The sequence below is a fragment of the Gasterosteus aculeatus genome, chromosome 14 (genome assembly GCF_964276395.1).
Source record: "Gasterosteus aculeatus chromosome 14, fGasAcu3.hap1.1, whole genome shotgun sequence".
NCBI lineage: Eukaryota > Metazoa > Chordata > Actinopteri > Perciformes > Gasterosteidae > Gasterosteus > Gasterosteus aculeatus.
This window is the reverse complement of record NC_135702.1, coordinates 7,924,038-7,938,343: the sequence shown is the minus strand read 5'-3', so window position 1 is coordinate 7,938,343 and position 14,306 is coordinate 7,924,038. Positions and strand designations below refer to the sequence as shown.

The 14,306-nt window shown below is 47.4% G+C and overlaps 1 protein-coding gene across 5 annotated transcripts; it reads right to left on the bottom strand.

Annotated features, from left to right (window-relative positions):
• Positions 1 to 349: 349 nt before the first annotated feature.
• Positions 350 to 14,068, bottom strand: coro1cb (coronin, actin binding protein, 1Cb). 5 transcript variants are annotated; one of them, XM_040197701.2, is made up of 12 exons: positions 14,006 to 14,068; positions 9,784 to 12,157; positions 5,189 to 5,388; positions 4,400 to 4,522; positions 3,989 to 4,118; positions 3,582 to 3,763; positions 3,346 to 3,465; positions 2,936 to 3,040; positions 2,686 to 2,831; positions 2,026 to 2,083; positions 1,674 to 1,916; positions 350 to 1,313 (listed from the first exon to the last, which is right to left on the bottom strand). In XM_040197701.2, the coding sequence occupies exons 2-12, from the start codon at positions 12,140 to 12,142 to the stop codon at positions 1,185 to 1,187; spliced, it is 3,795 nt and encodes a 1,264-aa protein (XP_040053635.2). In that variant the 5' UTR covers positions 12,143 to 12,157; positions 14,006 to 14,068; the 3' UTR covers positions 350 to 1,184. The 5 variants fall into 5 exon arrangements, with proteins under 5 accessions (XP_040053635.2, XP_040053633.2, XP_040053637.2 ...); XM_040197699.2 differs by having other exon boundaries at positions 350 to 1,316; positions 14,006 to 14,065; XM_040197703.2 differs by lacking the exons at positions 9,784 to 12,157; positions 14,006 to 14,068 and adding an exon at positions 7,516 to 7,836 and having other exon boundaries at positions 350 to 1,316.
• Positions 14,069 to 14,306: the final 238 nt, after the last annotated feature.

Sequence of the window (14,306 nt, the reverse complement as noted above, 5' to 3'; positions counted from 1 at the left end):
CCTGTACAAGATAAGTATTTTAGACCGCTGTATATCAAAGCTCATTCTATTAAATTAAAATAAATAAAAAGGTATGACATCTGACATTAAAAGCATGCCTCACAGCTTCTTTATCAAATACCTACAATTAAAGCCTCGGGGTTGACCTCACCAATTTTATACACCAAAGTTCTAGTGGATGTTTGGACCACATTGATGAAATTATGAATAAAAATGCATTCATGAGGAGCGACTGGGTGCACAGACACCCCGGTGGAAAACCAAAACGCACTGGTTGGAAAGCTCAACTTGCAGGGATACAAATTGATAAGAAAAAGCTAAATGAATAAAAACCAATTTAAAGATCGAATTTTTCATGTGTAAATCTTTATTATGTGCACAGAACAGTTTGTTAGGGGTTCATTGAAACAAAAGTGGGGGGAGCGGTCCCTTCCAAACACAAAATATGCACTGGAAAGGGCGACTTCAGTTGGACCCTCAACAGTGACAAGAGGCACCACTACATTTGCACAACATTTACACCAGAGGAATGCCCCCCCCCCGTGGATAAAACCTACTGTTACATTTTAAGCCCAGAAGAAAAGGGAATTAAAATCTAAAAACGCGTAAAAAGGAATTCTTCCACATTCATAAATCTGATGTTCATCAACGAGCAAACTGATGGGAGGAGAAAAGTTCAACAGCTATTATATTTTTAAAAATCCAGCTCGACTAAATCAAACAACCGGGTTGCGTTTGGAATGTTTGAGAGGAGAGAACATAAAATGTAAAAGCAGTGCATGAAACGGCACACGATTCATATTTGGCAACACATAAGATAACAATGGAAACTCTGATGCTACATACAATTTTTGAGTAGTAAGTACAAACTTCACATAAGAATGTTTTACCACAATTAAAAAAAAAAAATTAAGACTTTTTCCTTCAACAAAAATGTCTTTTCTTCAAATGTGTACATGAGCAGAGCGAGTTTTTCCTTTTCTCCTCGTGTCAGAAAGGTGGGTGTGGAACTGGAGACTTGATGTGGAAAAGAACAAGTTGATCTTGGAATGTAGGGCTCGGTTCTCATCGCAGGACGACGCCAAGCTCAATGGAGCCGAATCTTCAGAATTTGGCGGCGGCTGGCCCTCGTCCATTCGATTCCCAAATCAACCGGCGCCCCCCCGGGAAGCAGGGCTGCAAACTTACATGGCGACCTTGGCGACCTGATCTTCCAGTCTGGCGATTCGACGGTCTTGGAGGATGACGCGGTCCCTGAGCGACTTGAACTCTCGAAGCACCTCTTCCAGTTTGTCTTCCATTTTCTGGTCCTTCTTCTGGTCAGAAACAGAACAGAGTTCTTTTAGACGTCTCATTGGGCTTTTAACAAGCTCCCAAAGTTTACGGAAGCGTTAAGTGGGATAATAAGTTCATGTAGATTTAGGATAAAGAAGTTATTTTTGAGGCAAAACGAGCACGGATTGGACGGGCAGTGAGGCCCTCCAGCACATTTTCCACTGCTGTTCCACCGAATCGTGACCCAAATACCAAAGTATGTGCTGATCCATAACTTTTGGGAAATGTTCCATAATAATTACTTTAAAGAGGGAGTTCATATGTCATATAATATAAATAAATTGCTGAGTGAGGCTGAATGCAGTTTTTTTCCAATCCAAAAAAAGCTCGACACTCACAACTGCTCGCTGCGGAGAAGCGTGCTTCTGCACGGTGGAGATGTTTTCTGCTTTGGCGGCCGGCTTGGTCTCCAGGACGTTGGCCTTCACCACTTTGAGATCACGGGCCTTCGTGGACACGTAGCCGTCTCTGAGCGAGATCAGGATGGGGCCGCCGTTCTTCCCGGCGAACCACTCCTCAGCCTCCAGGGCGGGATCGGGCCCGGCTGTGTCGGGGTACAGGTCGTCCTGGAACAGATCCGACTGTGGGGGAGACGGAGGACACAAGTAATAAAGGAGGGGAGGACAGCAGAGGAAATGGACACGGTCCATAAAGGCAGCACTGAACATATTTATTACTCCAGAGACGAACCTTACGCGGGACGGTCATGATGATTGGTTCACATTTCCTCTCGTGTAATTTGTAAAACCTACAGAGAAGATTAATAACATGTGATTATTTCACACGTAGCACAACAGTGAGCTGCAACATGAAAAAAATAGCATTAAAACCGACAGAACAGTAGAGTAGCAATACAATGGTTTTTATCCAACAGGAATATATATTCATTCATGAATTAAACTTTTTAAAATCTGAACAATGAGTGAACGCAAGATTAAAATGTGAAACTAAGTTATGTACTTACTTTTTACTTACTTAGATGAGTTCTGTCACTATCTCTTCTATTCAAGTCAAAACTTATTTTTTTTACCTGAGACTAATGTGGCATCAAAAGCTGACACAATAAGTTTAATTACAGATTAATAAGCAATAACTGATGGTAGATAGTGGTTTATTTACTTTTTTTATTCAAAAATGCCCCAAATCCAAGCTTTTCACAACATTCTATCACACCAAATTGAATATTTTAAAGATTTATTTTTCTTCCATTTGCTGACTGATGTAAAATATGTAGATTAATGAATAAAGAAAATAATACTTTAGTAGTTATGTTAAAAAATATATTACACTGTATTTTAGCAGCACAAACTTACAGAACAAAATGATAACTAACAATGACTCCTGCAATACCTCGCAATTTCACATTTGTTGACGTCCAGGCCTCTCTTGGGCATGTATCCCATGCCTCTCTGCGGCTCCTTGGTGGAGAAGGTACTGAGGTAGTGAACAAACGGGGCCTCATCAGTGATCTCAAAGTACCGAATGCTGCTGTCGCCCTGAGCACATACAGTCACAGCTCAGAGTCAGTTTGACAGTCAAGGGATCGAAAAAAAAATAAAAAAGAGGCTCAATTAAGACCGGACTTTACAAGGCTGCTCACCTTTCCACACAGGTAGACTACGTTGGTGTCGGGGTCGTAGAAGGGCAGCAGGACTCCATTACTGGAGTCCATCTCCTGAACACAGATCGGCTCATCCATGTTTTCCTGGAGACACAAAAATGAGGATGAAGTAACCACTAAATCGTGGCGTTCCGTGGCACTTGTCTCATCCGTAGCCAAAACTACAAATCATGTCCCGATTTGAAAAAATGACCCTTTCTAATAAGATCTGGAGAAGTGACATATCTTTGAATGCAACGCCCCCATCTGGAGCTGAGGTGTAAGGAAAATCGGACAGAAAATAAATAATCATTTCACATTCGGGCAGAACCGGGGAAGCTGACGGAAACCCAGATAATGTGAACCACCCGCTTATAAGTGATGAACCAGCGCGTTGCGGGTTGACGTACGGTTTTCCACAGAGCCAGCTGCCGCTCGCTCATGCGGCTGAATCCGGTGGTGAAAATGTTTCCGTTTGCCAGAAAGATGGCCCTCATTGGTCGAGCTCCCTCGTGAGCTTTGTCCTTCTCCTAAAAACAGAAACACGCGCGCGTCAGTCCAAGTGGGGGGATTCTGGGAAAGATGATTTCACGCGAGGAGCATCCAGAGCCCCCCCCTCAAATCCCCCGCCGGCGCTTCCACTTACCGCGACAACCTTCTTCTTGCGGGGGTCGACGACGCGCACCTTCTTGTCCTTGCAGGCGGTGCAGAGCAGGCTGCCGTTGCGGCTCCAGCTGACGCTAAAGATCACGTCGGGGTGCATGTCCTCCAGGCTGATCATGGCCTCCCCCGTGCCCACATTCCAAATGACGATCTGGTTGTCGCACCCTTAAATGGACACATGCAGCACAGGATGACTACACACACACACACACACCTCTGTGTCCAAGGTTATTTTAAGCCCCCCCCCATATACAAAGCGACATGACAGAGGGCGGCCTGTGAGGTAATCGGTCCGATTTGGAGTTCAGCTGTGCGCGCTGGACAAACGGCAGATGATTACAGAGGTGGGGGGCGGGAGGGAGTGAGGGGGAGATCACGGGCAAAGGTCACCTGCGCTGAGGAGAACGTTGCGAGCGGTGGGATGCCAGGACACGATGCCGACCCTCTTGGAGTGGCCCTCCAACACGACCACGGGCTCCGAGAGAGGAGCCGACAGCCCGTTCTCAGGGATCTGCCAAACCTGAGTGGGCAAATAAACACACACGTTTCCACTCATACACACAAACGATACAAACTACAGAATTATGGAAGTATGAATTATGTCTAATTGAGCAGGTATTCTATATCATGAGCTTAAGCAAAACGCTAGCTTACAGTACAGTAATAAAATAAAATGTTCTAGGTTTAGATGAAACGCTGCGGTGGGAAAAGTGTAACCGGATTTGGTTTTATTCTCTTTCCTCCGGTCAAAACAATCATGATGAACTCATGCGGTCCTGCAGACATTAACCGCGTGCTCACCATCACCGTGCAGTCCTCCGAGCCGCTGGCAATGACATGGTCGTTATGGGGACACCAGTCGATGTCCAACACCGGGCCCGTGTGGCCGCACACGGTCGGGTAGACCTTGTCTATGCGGCCAGACTGGGAGACAGAAGACAGCGTTGTTAGAAAAACAGCGTGAGCCACGTCCTCCTTAACGTGTTTTTAACCGCTATGACCTCATCCAATGTTTTCATGGCTGCACATCTTTCTACCTGAACATTATCAAATGAATAAAACGCACTTAACTCGGCGGGCCTAAAAAAGACAACGCAGCACCAATCCCCTCCGTGGGCACCGCGTGTTGACGTCCACATACATTTTTAATCATTGATCGCTAATCACAGATATGAGCCTCGGGGAGCGAGAGGACGGGGTCAGAGCGGCAGCGTGCCGACGGCCTGCTGACTGAGAAGCCTATAGAAATCGATTGGCCCCATGAATACTATGATGACTACAGTGGAGCACTGGTCTCCCTGGACGTGCTTTACAAACTCCTGCGGCTCATCCTGGTCTCTAGCCGCCAGTGTCACGCAGCCCAGAGTCAAGAATAACTCGCAGGCAGACAGTGAAAACAGACAGACGGGGAAAAGCCTCTGTGTGAAGGATTAGAAAATATCACAGTGGAACCAAAAATAAATAAACGCGCCAGCCCTTGAGGCCCGACATGTTAAAACGCCTTTCTAAAACACTCCATACCGACTTGGACAATCGAAGTATATTCTCAAAACCCCCCCGAAGGAAGCGAGACGGGTCTTCTGCACTGACCTTTTGTAGAGGAAGTACAAGAAAGGCTCCTCCCCCACTGGCGTCTATGATGATGGCAACGAACTTGGGGTTGACGGCACAGAAGGAGCTGTCCCACGTGACCCTGGACACGCGGATGTCATCGTAGCACTGGTCAGTCCTCACAGCCTGACCAAAGACGTGGCGGAACTTGCTCTGTCGCACGACGCGCCGCAACATATCTGTCGAGAGAAGTGAGAACGCCACAGGAGAGGGTTTAGAAAAGTGTCGTACTAAAGCGATCCTAACATGAAATAAAACTCTGCAGACAATCAGCTATCCACCCCCCCCCCAACACAGAATAGAGTCATGACATCTTAACACGAGCATCCCGCCTCCTGGGGTTTGGTTTAGTGCCCGTGCAATCCGTCTGATCTGAGATCATGTGCATCCACTGGGTTGGAGTTTGTTCCTGTGCATCGGATGGACATAAATCCGCTCCACCTACTGGCAGACGTTCGCACATGAGACACAGATTTTCGTCCGGCTTTGTTCAACTCACCCGTGTCAGTTTTCCGGACGTGCAACACTGACAGAAAATGGTGACTAATAAAAGGCAACAGAATTAAAACAACCATTTACACGTCTAAGAAATATTCACCCAACACAATTCTCCTTAAACTTCGCTCATCTTAGCATTGCTTCTTGTAATTGCAGGGAAGAGGGAGATTTTTCATCATTTTAGCTGCATACTTTTCTGCATAATCATGTAGAAAATATAGTGTCCAAGGGCGGTAATTAAGCTGCCAGTCTGAAGCGACACACTGAGCGGTTATACAAGCTGCAAGATTTTCCCCAGTTATCTAAACCACCTGCTTCTTCCCACGCAGTATGAAAACGGAAAAAAAGATGAATCACAGCTCTTTCCCCCCTCCAAAAAAAATCTTACTCAGCAACATCAGCACATTTGGTTTTGGCAAAAGACGCCGCAAATCTTCTTCCAGATATTCATTTTATTTACTAGTTTTGGAACTCAAGACCAAGACCAAGACTCCTTTTTTACAATAATCTTCTAAATGAGTAGTGTTTTTTTGTAGCAGTTACACTCCAAATATGCATGGAAGAAGAAAAGAAAAAAACCTTTAAAAAGTGCAGCTTCAGCCCCTGCAGGCTGGAGTTGATGTCATCCACACAGCGTGCTGCTCTCCACCACCATCTAACCAGCTGACAGCGTCTTGCTGCTGCAGTTACAGACTGATCCTATGAGGAAATTGTCCCCAAGAGTAACGCATCAAACCCGCGATGAGGATGCCGGCCTCCCTGCGCGCTGTTTTTCACACTTGGTCTGGACTAAGATGGGTGGACACAACCAGAAGATGCCAACATAAGCGTCTTAGAACACTGGCACGTTGTTTTTTTTCTAAGGGGGGGGGTCCCTGAATGCACCACCGGATTCATCTTGGATGGAAGGTGCTAACACCGCTGTGCTAACGTTAAACAATGGCAGCTAGCTGCGGTTAGCTCGTGTGAGCACAAAGCCCGGCGTGCAGCCTCCATCTCATTGAAACAATGGACACAAGACGAACATAGCGGCCACACTAAAGGGGGCATTTTAAACTTCATTGCCAGAATTGCTCAATCGGCTTTTATAAGCTTTAGATTCGCCCCGAGGCAAGCAGGGGGGAGAACCGAACATGGAGACATGTGTTTTTCTGGGGGTTAGGGTTGAGTGACGTTAAAGCTCCAGATGTGACCATCCACCGAGAGCGAAGACAAGCGCGTGTGAATGAATGGAAACGAAAATAGTTGTTTAAAAAGACGGTGTCGTCAGTAAAGTTTGACGTTAGAGCCGAACACCGCGGTGAAGGCGCACCGGGCTCCGCCGCAGCCGCGCATCGGCGTGCTGCTCCGGGGCTGGTCCCCGTGCGAACAGCCGCTGATGCACGGAGACGTTTCACACCGCAGACACCCCCCCCCCCCCCCGGTGGTGATTTAAAAACAACATTTGGTTTGGTTTTACCACACACATGGCTTACCACATCATCTAAAATGTGTACATCTCTGTGTGACTACTCCAGCAGGCTGTGGGTGTGTTTGGCACCCGACCGGCTTGCCGTGTTAGCTAGCTAGCGTAGCCGCCTAGCTGCTAGCTAGCATAGCCGCCAAGCTGCTAGCTGCGGTGGACCACCGCCAGCTGACGCGAGTGCAGATATTTCCACCCGAGGTTTTTTTTTTTTTGGGGCTGCTCCCATTCTCAAATCCATCCAAGCGAGTTACATGGATGCTGCACCGCACCGGGCCGAAACAACACATCAAACATACACAATGCAAAGAGACTTTTTTTTTTTTACCCCCACGGGCTTTCTTACCTCCTAACTCTATGCACGGTTTTCGTAAGCACGGGGGTGATCAATCACAACACATGAGTCTGGTGGTTTAGGCGCGCCCTTGTCCTGCAGGACGTCGATCTGGTGTCCGTTCCCTTCCCGGCTTGCAGATACGTGGCCCGGGGGACGTGTTTTAAACCTAGGAGTATTCCTAAAGGCGGATTGAGAAACGGAGCATCTCCTGTCCCCTCCTCACCTGCAGAAGACTAGCGCTGGTCTACTCTCATCGTTAGTAAGTTCAATGGGGGTACGCTGCCGAGAGGCTGCGGCGCATGCGCAGATGAATAGATTCCCCATGGCTGTGAATGGGGCTGCAGGAAAACGGGGGTTTCTCGCACGCCCCCCCCTGTGAAGCAGGGCTGCTGAATTCATTTTTTGTGAAAATGGAAAATGGATTTTAACTGGATGCATCATCTATTGTATCGTGGTCCACCCCCCCCCCCCCCTCGGTTCCATCCGATCCCACCCAGCCTGCAGTGGCAAACACATAAAAACAACAACTTGTAATTCACCCACATATCCCATATTCAGGGGTATCTGTTTTTTTAATACATTTTTATTCATTTGAACAGAACATATTTGCCCCCCACCCCAGGATTGAATAACCGTAGGGGTTTTAAGTTGTAGCATTCTATGTTCGATGCTGACTGATCGCCTCTGGGATGTGAATACGTCTGTTGAAAGTCGAAATGAATGAGACGAGCATTCCTAACCGTGGAAATAGGAGTTGGCAAACAATCCCAACCCAAGATACACATACTACCTTTTTCAGCCGCATCACATAGTCTTCTTTAATGTCAAGGAGAACTTTCATAATACGTTTGTAAGCCGACACAAATGGATCCAAAAATGCATCCATCTCTGAGAAGACCATGTGATACAACTAAACTTTCCAGGAAAAGGCCTGTTATATTGAATTGGGATATTTTAGACTTCTTCTTTCATTTTTTCATTTTTTTGTGATTTATGAATTGTTCTGTACTTATACTTCAACACTGAGCTACGGGGTAAATGTTGAGTTATTATCAACCCATCATCATAAAGACACAAACACATTCACCTCATGAATCTCTTTGTTTTATATCGCTTCTTCTGCCTTGTCATGAGGATTTGATAATGTTTGATGAAGAACTAAAATTGCTGGAAGCTTTTAATACACAGTAGATATTTTGTCAGATTCTTCTGGATTGTTCTGAAACCAGGAGTTGAAGTATTTTGAATTTGCCGCATCCTGTTCATTTTGAATATGGCGTATGATGTAATCTAAAATCCAAACCAATTTTCTTTGACGCATAAGTACAAATTCAATTGAACTTATTTTTAGGGGGATATTAAACACAGTTTAGCATTTCATTTTATTTTATTACTTGTGCACTGCTGTCTTGTTGTCTATTGTTACACTGTCTACTGTCACGCACCAACCGCCAAGACAAATTCCTTATGTATTTTTGACCTATTTTGGCAAGAAATGTTTCCTGATTCCTGAGTTTGCCTCCCTGTTACTAAAAGGTCAAACCCAGTAAGCACAAGGCAGAAAGTGGGGAAACACTAGTGTCCAGGACACAATTATATAATAAATAAATACAATAATTAAGAAAGACAATTATTCTCTCTTTTACATGTTGAATTTCTATTTCACCCTGTGCGGATTTGGTTTGGCCCGTAGAAGGAATCTGAGGTTAACACAGGGAGAACATTCAAACCGCACTTACACTACAACTCAGATCCAACTCAAGTTACCGATGAAAGAAGTCGACTGATTGATTAAATGACAGCATGAGAGATCAAAAGGGAATGTCCTTTTTCACTCACAGTTCAGACCATGTGGAAATCTGGCTGGGTTTCTTATTGAATTACTCTCCCAACAGGAAAAAACAAGACTATTAATCAAATTAAGCTTGAATATTACAATGTTGTGTATCCAGTAACAAGACCAGATTTTGTAACTGGACTGTAGGCAGAGTAAGAATATATCAGCTGAAAATCAAAACAATGTGCTAATAGAGGCTAAATCTCCTTAGATCTGAGGGGAGCCATTGTAAATCTAAAATTCAAAATCAAATTGTTGTTCACTGTTTAAAAGGGAATGTTTTTCTCATGACGCTCTGCGCTTTCCAGTTTGGAAAGTACCCTCATCCTAATGTACTCACACATGACAAGCTTATCGTGCATGAATGCTTTGATGAACCATTTAAACAAACACAGAACCAAAGCCTCCAACATTACAACATTACAATGCAAAGCTTTTACCTTTCTTTGTAAATTGCTGAGGTTCCGGTGGTCTCTCTCTGGATTTCTTCGGGACATCAAAGGCATTCTTCATTTGGGATACTTTCACACTGGGACCCTCCTCCGCCACCCGAACCGGAGCTTTGGCCCCTTCGGGTTTGACCCGGGCCTGATGTCTCTGCATTTGATTCGTTTCTTTGATGATTTCCGCTACGGGCTTGAACGAGCCCACCTCATTGCAGTGTCCTGCGTCCCGGTCACTACTGCGGTTACATTTACGGTTACCATAGTTACCATGGTTGTCATCGCTGACCCTTTCAGAAAGAAGCTCAGGGTGAATTCCTTTCCTTCCTGCGTGAGCAGGCTGTGGTCTTTGGATGTCCTTGTACGATGCGACCTCAGGTGCGTGAACAGTCTCCGCGGACGCAAAACTCTTCGGGGTCTTTTTCGCAACGGGAGGAGGCGAGCTTTTGAATCTGGCTCGCCTCTCCAGGAACACTCTTCTCTGCAACATGTCCAAGTTCGGAGGCTCCTCCTCTGGAGACAGATGTGCCATGCGCACGCAGTACTCGTAGTCGATCATGTCTCCGTACTGGTCATCCATGCGTTGGAGCGAAAGCTGCTCCCAAGGGCTCAGGTCAACCGACAGCCGCCGCGTGTTGGTTGGCGCCGCGTAGGAGCCCCTTTCGTCCCACAGCGAGCACATGTCCTGATTAGTCGGAGTGTTGCTCGGAAGACCTTTGTAGAAATCAAAAGTGTGTCTCCTCCTGACCCTCTCCTCAGAACGCAAATGCTCCTTGCCTCTTCTGTGCACCTCAGTTGACCTTAATTGTGCGGTTTTGAGCTTTATAAATGGGTTTTGGGGTTTTTTGGGCACAGGCGGAGGTGGACCTTTAGCTTTTGGCTTTTCCTTTGCCACGGATTCGTCTTTGGAATCACAGGAGGCATCTGGCACCGTTTTTGGTTTCCCCGCGTCCCTCTCAGGCAACAGGTGAGTTAGGGGCGGCGGGGTGATGACAGCAGAGAAGCAAACGAGCTTGCTCTCCCTCTTTAAGCTGGCGACCGTCATCTTTCCATCACAGCCTTCATTCTCTGGCAGCGGACGAGGACGAGGGATTGAGTCGCATTGTTCCAAGGAGAGTAAGGGGCCGTCGCGTGGCGGCGGGGTTTCCGAGCTCGGGGACTCGGCCTTCGGGGGGCGAGAGCCGGCTGCTTTGCAGGACACTCCGCTGTCCTCTTTCTTGGTCCGCAAACCGCCTCCTTTGGCCCTCATGGAGACGGCACCAGCAAACCTGCTCTGACAGCACTCACCTGCTGCCGCTCGTTTGTTTGGTGCAACAAATTCGGAATCGTGGGTTCCTGGATCGAGCACGCCTTCTAAATCCTCGCCGCCGCTTCCTGATCCCTTCACGGAGCCGCGGTTGCTTCGGGTGGACGGGTGCTCCCTGCTCGTGTTAGAAACCTGCCTCCTGCTGTGGTCGTCGTTCGTGTTTGGCTCCCGCTCTGCGCTTCCTCTCCCAGTTGTCCCAGAGTAGACGGCTCCGACACGGCCGACTCCTTTTAGCCGACACCTGCTGCCTGTCACTTCAGCCAAATGTGGACCCGTGTCCCCCTCAAAACGGGCTTCGGGTGAACTCTCAGCGCGCTCTTCCACGCGGTCAGAAGCCACTGGAAGTGGGTCTGATCTTCTCCTCCTTTTCTTCTCGCTAACCTTTTCTCGAGGGGCGACCCTGGAAGTTGGCGGAAGGTCTTCTTCAACTGTTCTTGTCACAGGTGATTGTGAATCCTCTGTATTTATTCTCTTGCCAAGAGCAACGTCCCCATCAGTCTCATCCTTCTCGAGTACCACAAAGTCTTCCTCGCTCCTGGGATTGAATGAGGACGATAAGCCGGCGGCTTGAATTTCAGCACCAAACTCGCTTTGCCCAAGATCCGATTCCCTCCCACTTCCTTGCTCCTCCATGGCTCCACTCACAGAGCCTCGTCTTTCGTTGGGAGCCGGTCTCGTCTCCTTCAGGCTCAGGGCGGCTTTTGACTCCCCGGCCGTTCGAGCGCCACTCCAGCTCCGCTTGTCTCCACCCACCCACTCTGCCCTGGCGTTCAGGGGTTGCTCCCCTTGACCTAAAGGCCTGATTGGCTGCCGGGTTCGGGGGTCTGTACGTGCAGAAGTAACTGGGAGCCCCGTGGACGGGCCGCTGACACTGATCCCGCTAATCCGAGCGGCAGCCCGAGGGGTCGCGAGGTCGCCGTCGGCCCGATCTCTGCTGTCACCGTCCTGTGCCGTCTCCGACTGTTCGGTCTCTTCGGTTTGCCCCGACCAGTCCGAGTGATCGAGTGACTCCTCGTCCTTTTCAGACAGCCTCTCCAACTTTTGGCCCATGGTTGTTGTTCTTGTCTGGTCATTAAGAAAGAGAGAGACAAATGTCAACACAGCGGTGGAAGGTGGAGGGTCCGCCTGCACATTTCAATTAAACAGAGTGTTTCTCTATTTGAATCCTCCTTTACTTTACTCGCTATTTTGGTATATTCTTCCAATCTGCTTACAACTGCCCTCTGGATATATCTCCCCCCTATTCTGTAGGGAAGGAATGCTGTGATGGCTATAATTAAAGCTGCTCTGACTGCAGCCACTGAGTCAGGAGGCCAAAAAGGAAACAGGACGAGGGAGATAAGAGGTCAGCTGCCCGGTGCCAAGGTCAACGCGCACTAATAGAATGCTGCCAAGACGTTCATTACAAGTTATTCAAATAGCGTCGGTGCTCCATGAAACCAAATTAACTGTCATGACAAAGAGGTATTTTTTCACGGTTACTTCACGGTCAATGTGTTTGTGCTTCCCCTTCAAACCAACCAGAGAAAGGTCACCTGGACTACGTGATTCAAGTCACAAGTGCCTCGACTTCTCGACCGAATTCTTTGAGAGTTTAACAAACCGCCGACACGCCAGAAGGTGGACGGGAGATTATCGCAACGGGGAAAACAGGTCGTCAGCGGCACGCAGAGTATATTTAGATTACAAACAACCGAATGTGCCAAAGTTGTGATTCATAATGCAGGTATTCCAGGAACATACGACTAAAATAACCCCGGATCAGAAGGAAGGAAGGCCAAGTCTTTTGATTGCGTCGACCGAAGGAGAGGTGACTGAACATCTTCACCCTGCGTCCGCAGTCATGTGCTCCGCTGCTTAAGCTATTTCAAGCCGGAGAGGCGCCGACTGACACTTCACGTCTTTCAAGCTCGTCTATTTAACCGACGTGCTCGTCCACACAACGTAAACTGTTACCCTGGAGGCTCAACTCCTGTTTAACTATAAAATGATGGTCCCTCTGAAGGGGCCATTTCATCTGAAGGGGCTGTGGAGGTCAAAACAATGTCGGAACATTTTGCTCCACATAACTAATTCCGCCCGAGTTAGAAGTTCCTCAAGTGGATAAATTGATTTAGAGCTCTGATTTGAAAGCTCCTTTGTCTTTTACGTTGCCCGCGGTTGACCAGCACCTGGCTGAATATTAATATTAGGATTTGCTGGTGCATACTGTCCCTTCCCTTAGTTGTATTAGAGCTTTTATTCTTAACCAGCCGACGTTTTTCAAACTCTGGCTCTGGCCGACCAGTGCGACGTGGGCCCGAACAATCCGAGCGGCTTTAGTGTATCCGAACTCGTTATTTTGGGAGGGATGTGTTGTTATGGCAGAAGTGGGAGGCATCTGTGGCATCGGCTCCTAACGACTCCCTCCCTCGTATCGCTCACGTCCCGTTACTGTGTCTCTCACGCACACACGGTTTATAAAAGACTTGTGACTTTGAGTACACAATTAGTCCGGCATCGGGAGAGGTTTTTTTTTTCCCCTTCTTCCTCCCGAGAGAACACCGTGTCCTTCCCTGAGAGCATCGAGTGCATCGGTGTCCATAGAATAAGCTCAAATTCAAATAGGCTTGATGACATGATCATATTCGGACACATTATCTAATTTGACAGTAAAATGAATTTGCCGTTCCACCAGGCAGAACTTCAAACGCCATAAAACGATGCAGCAACCGTAAAAAGCCAAATACATCGCCGCGTAGGAGCGCACGGTGGCACATATACAATACGGGCATTGAGATGAAGATCCTTTTTTAGTTAAAAGATGTTTAGTGACTGTTTACCGTAGCAACAACACTTCCATTAAAACCACTGTCTGCCGCTGTGTAAGTTACATTTAAGTTAAACCATCGCAGATTGTAGGTAAATACTTACTGACACTGATGCTCTGCCTGCCCGTCGTCCTCTGGGACCTTTGGAGAGATCTTCTTCTCTCGCCGCCAACGGCCCCCGTGACGTCACACTGCCTTCATTTGACTAATTCAATAAGATAGCGCTCAGCCCATTTAAGAGCAGCCCACAGCCAGAGGCCAACAGATGTGAACACATGATAGTGGATGTTCAGCGTCTATTGCGAACAGCAAACAGGTATGGAGAGGAAGTAAATTATTTTGCAATTCTAAGAGGAAAGTAAATATGGACACAATGAAGTGTTGTGATCACGTCTGAGCCGCAA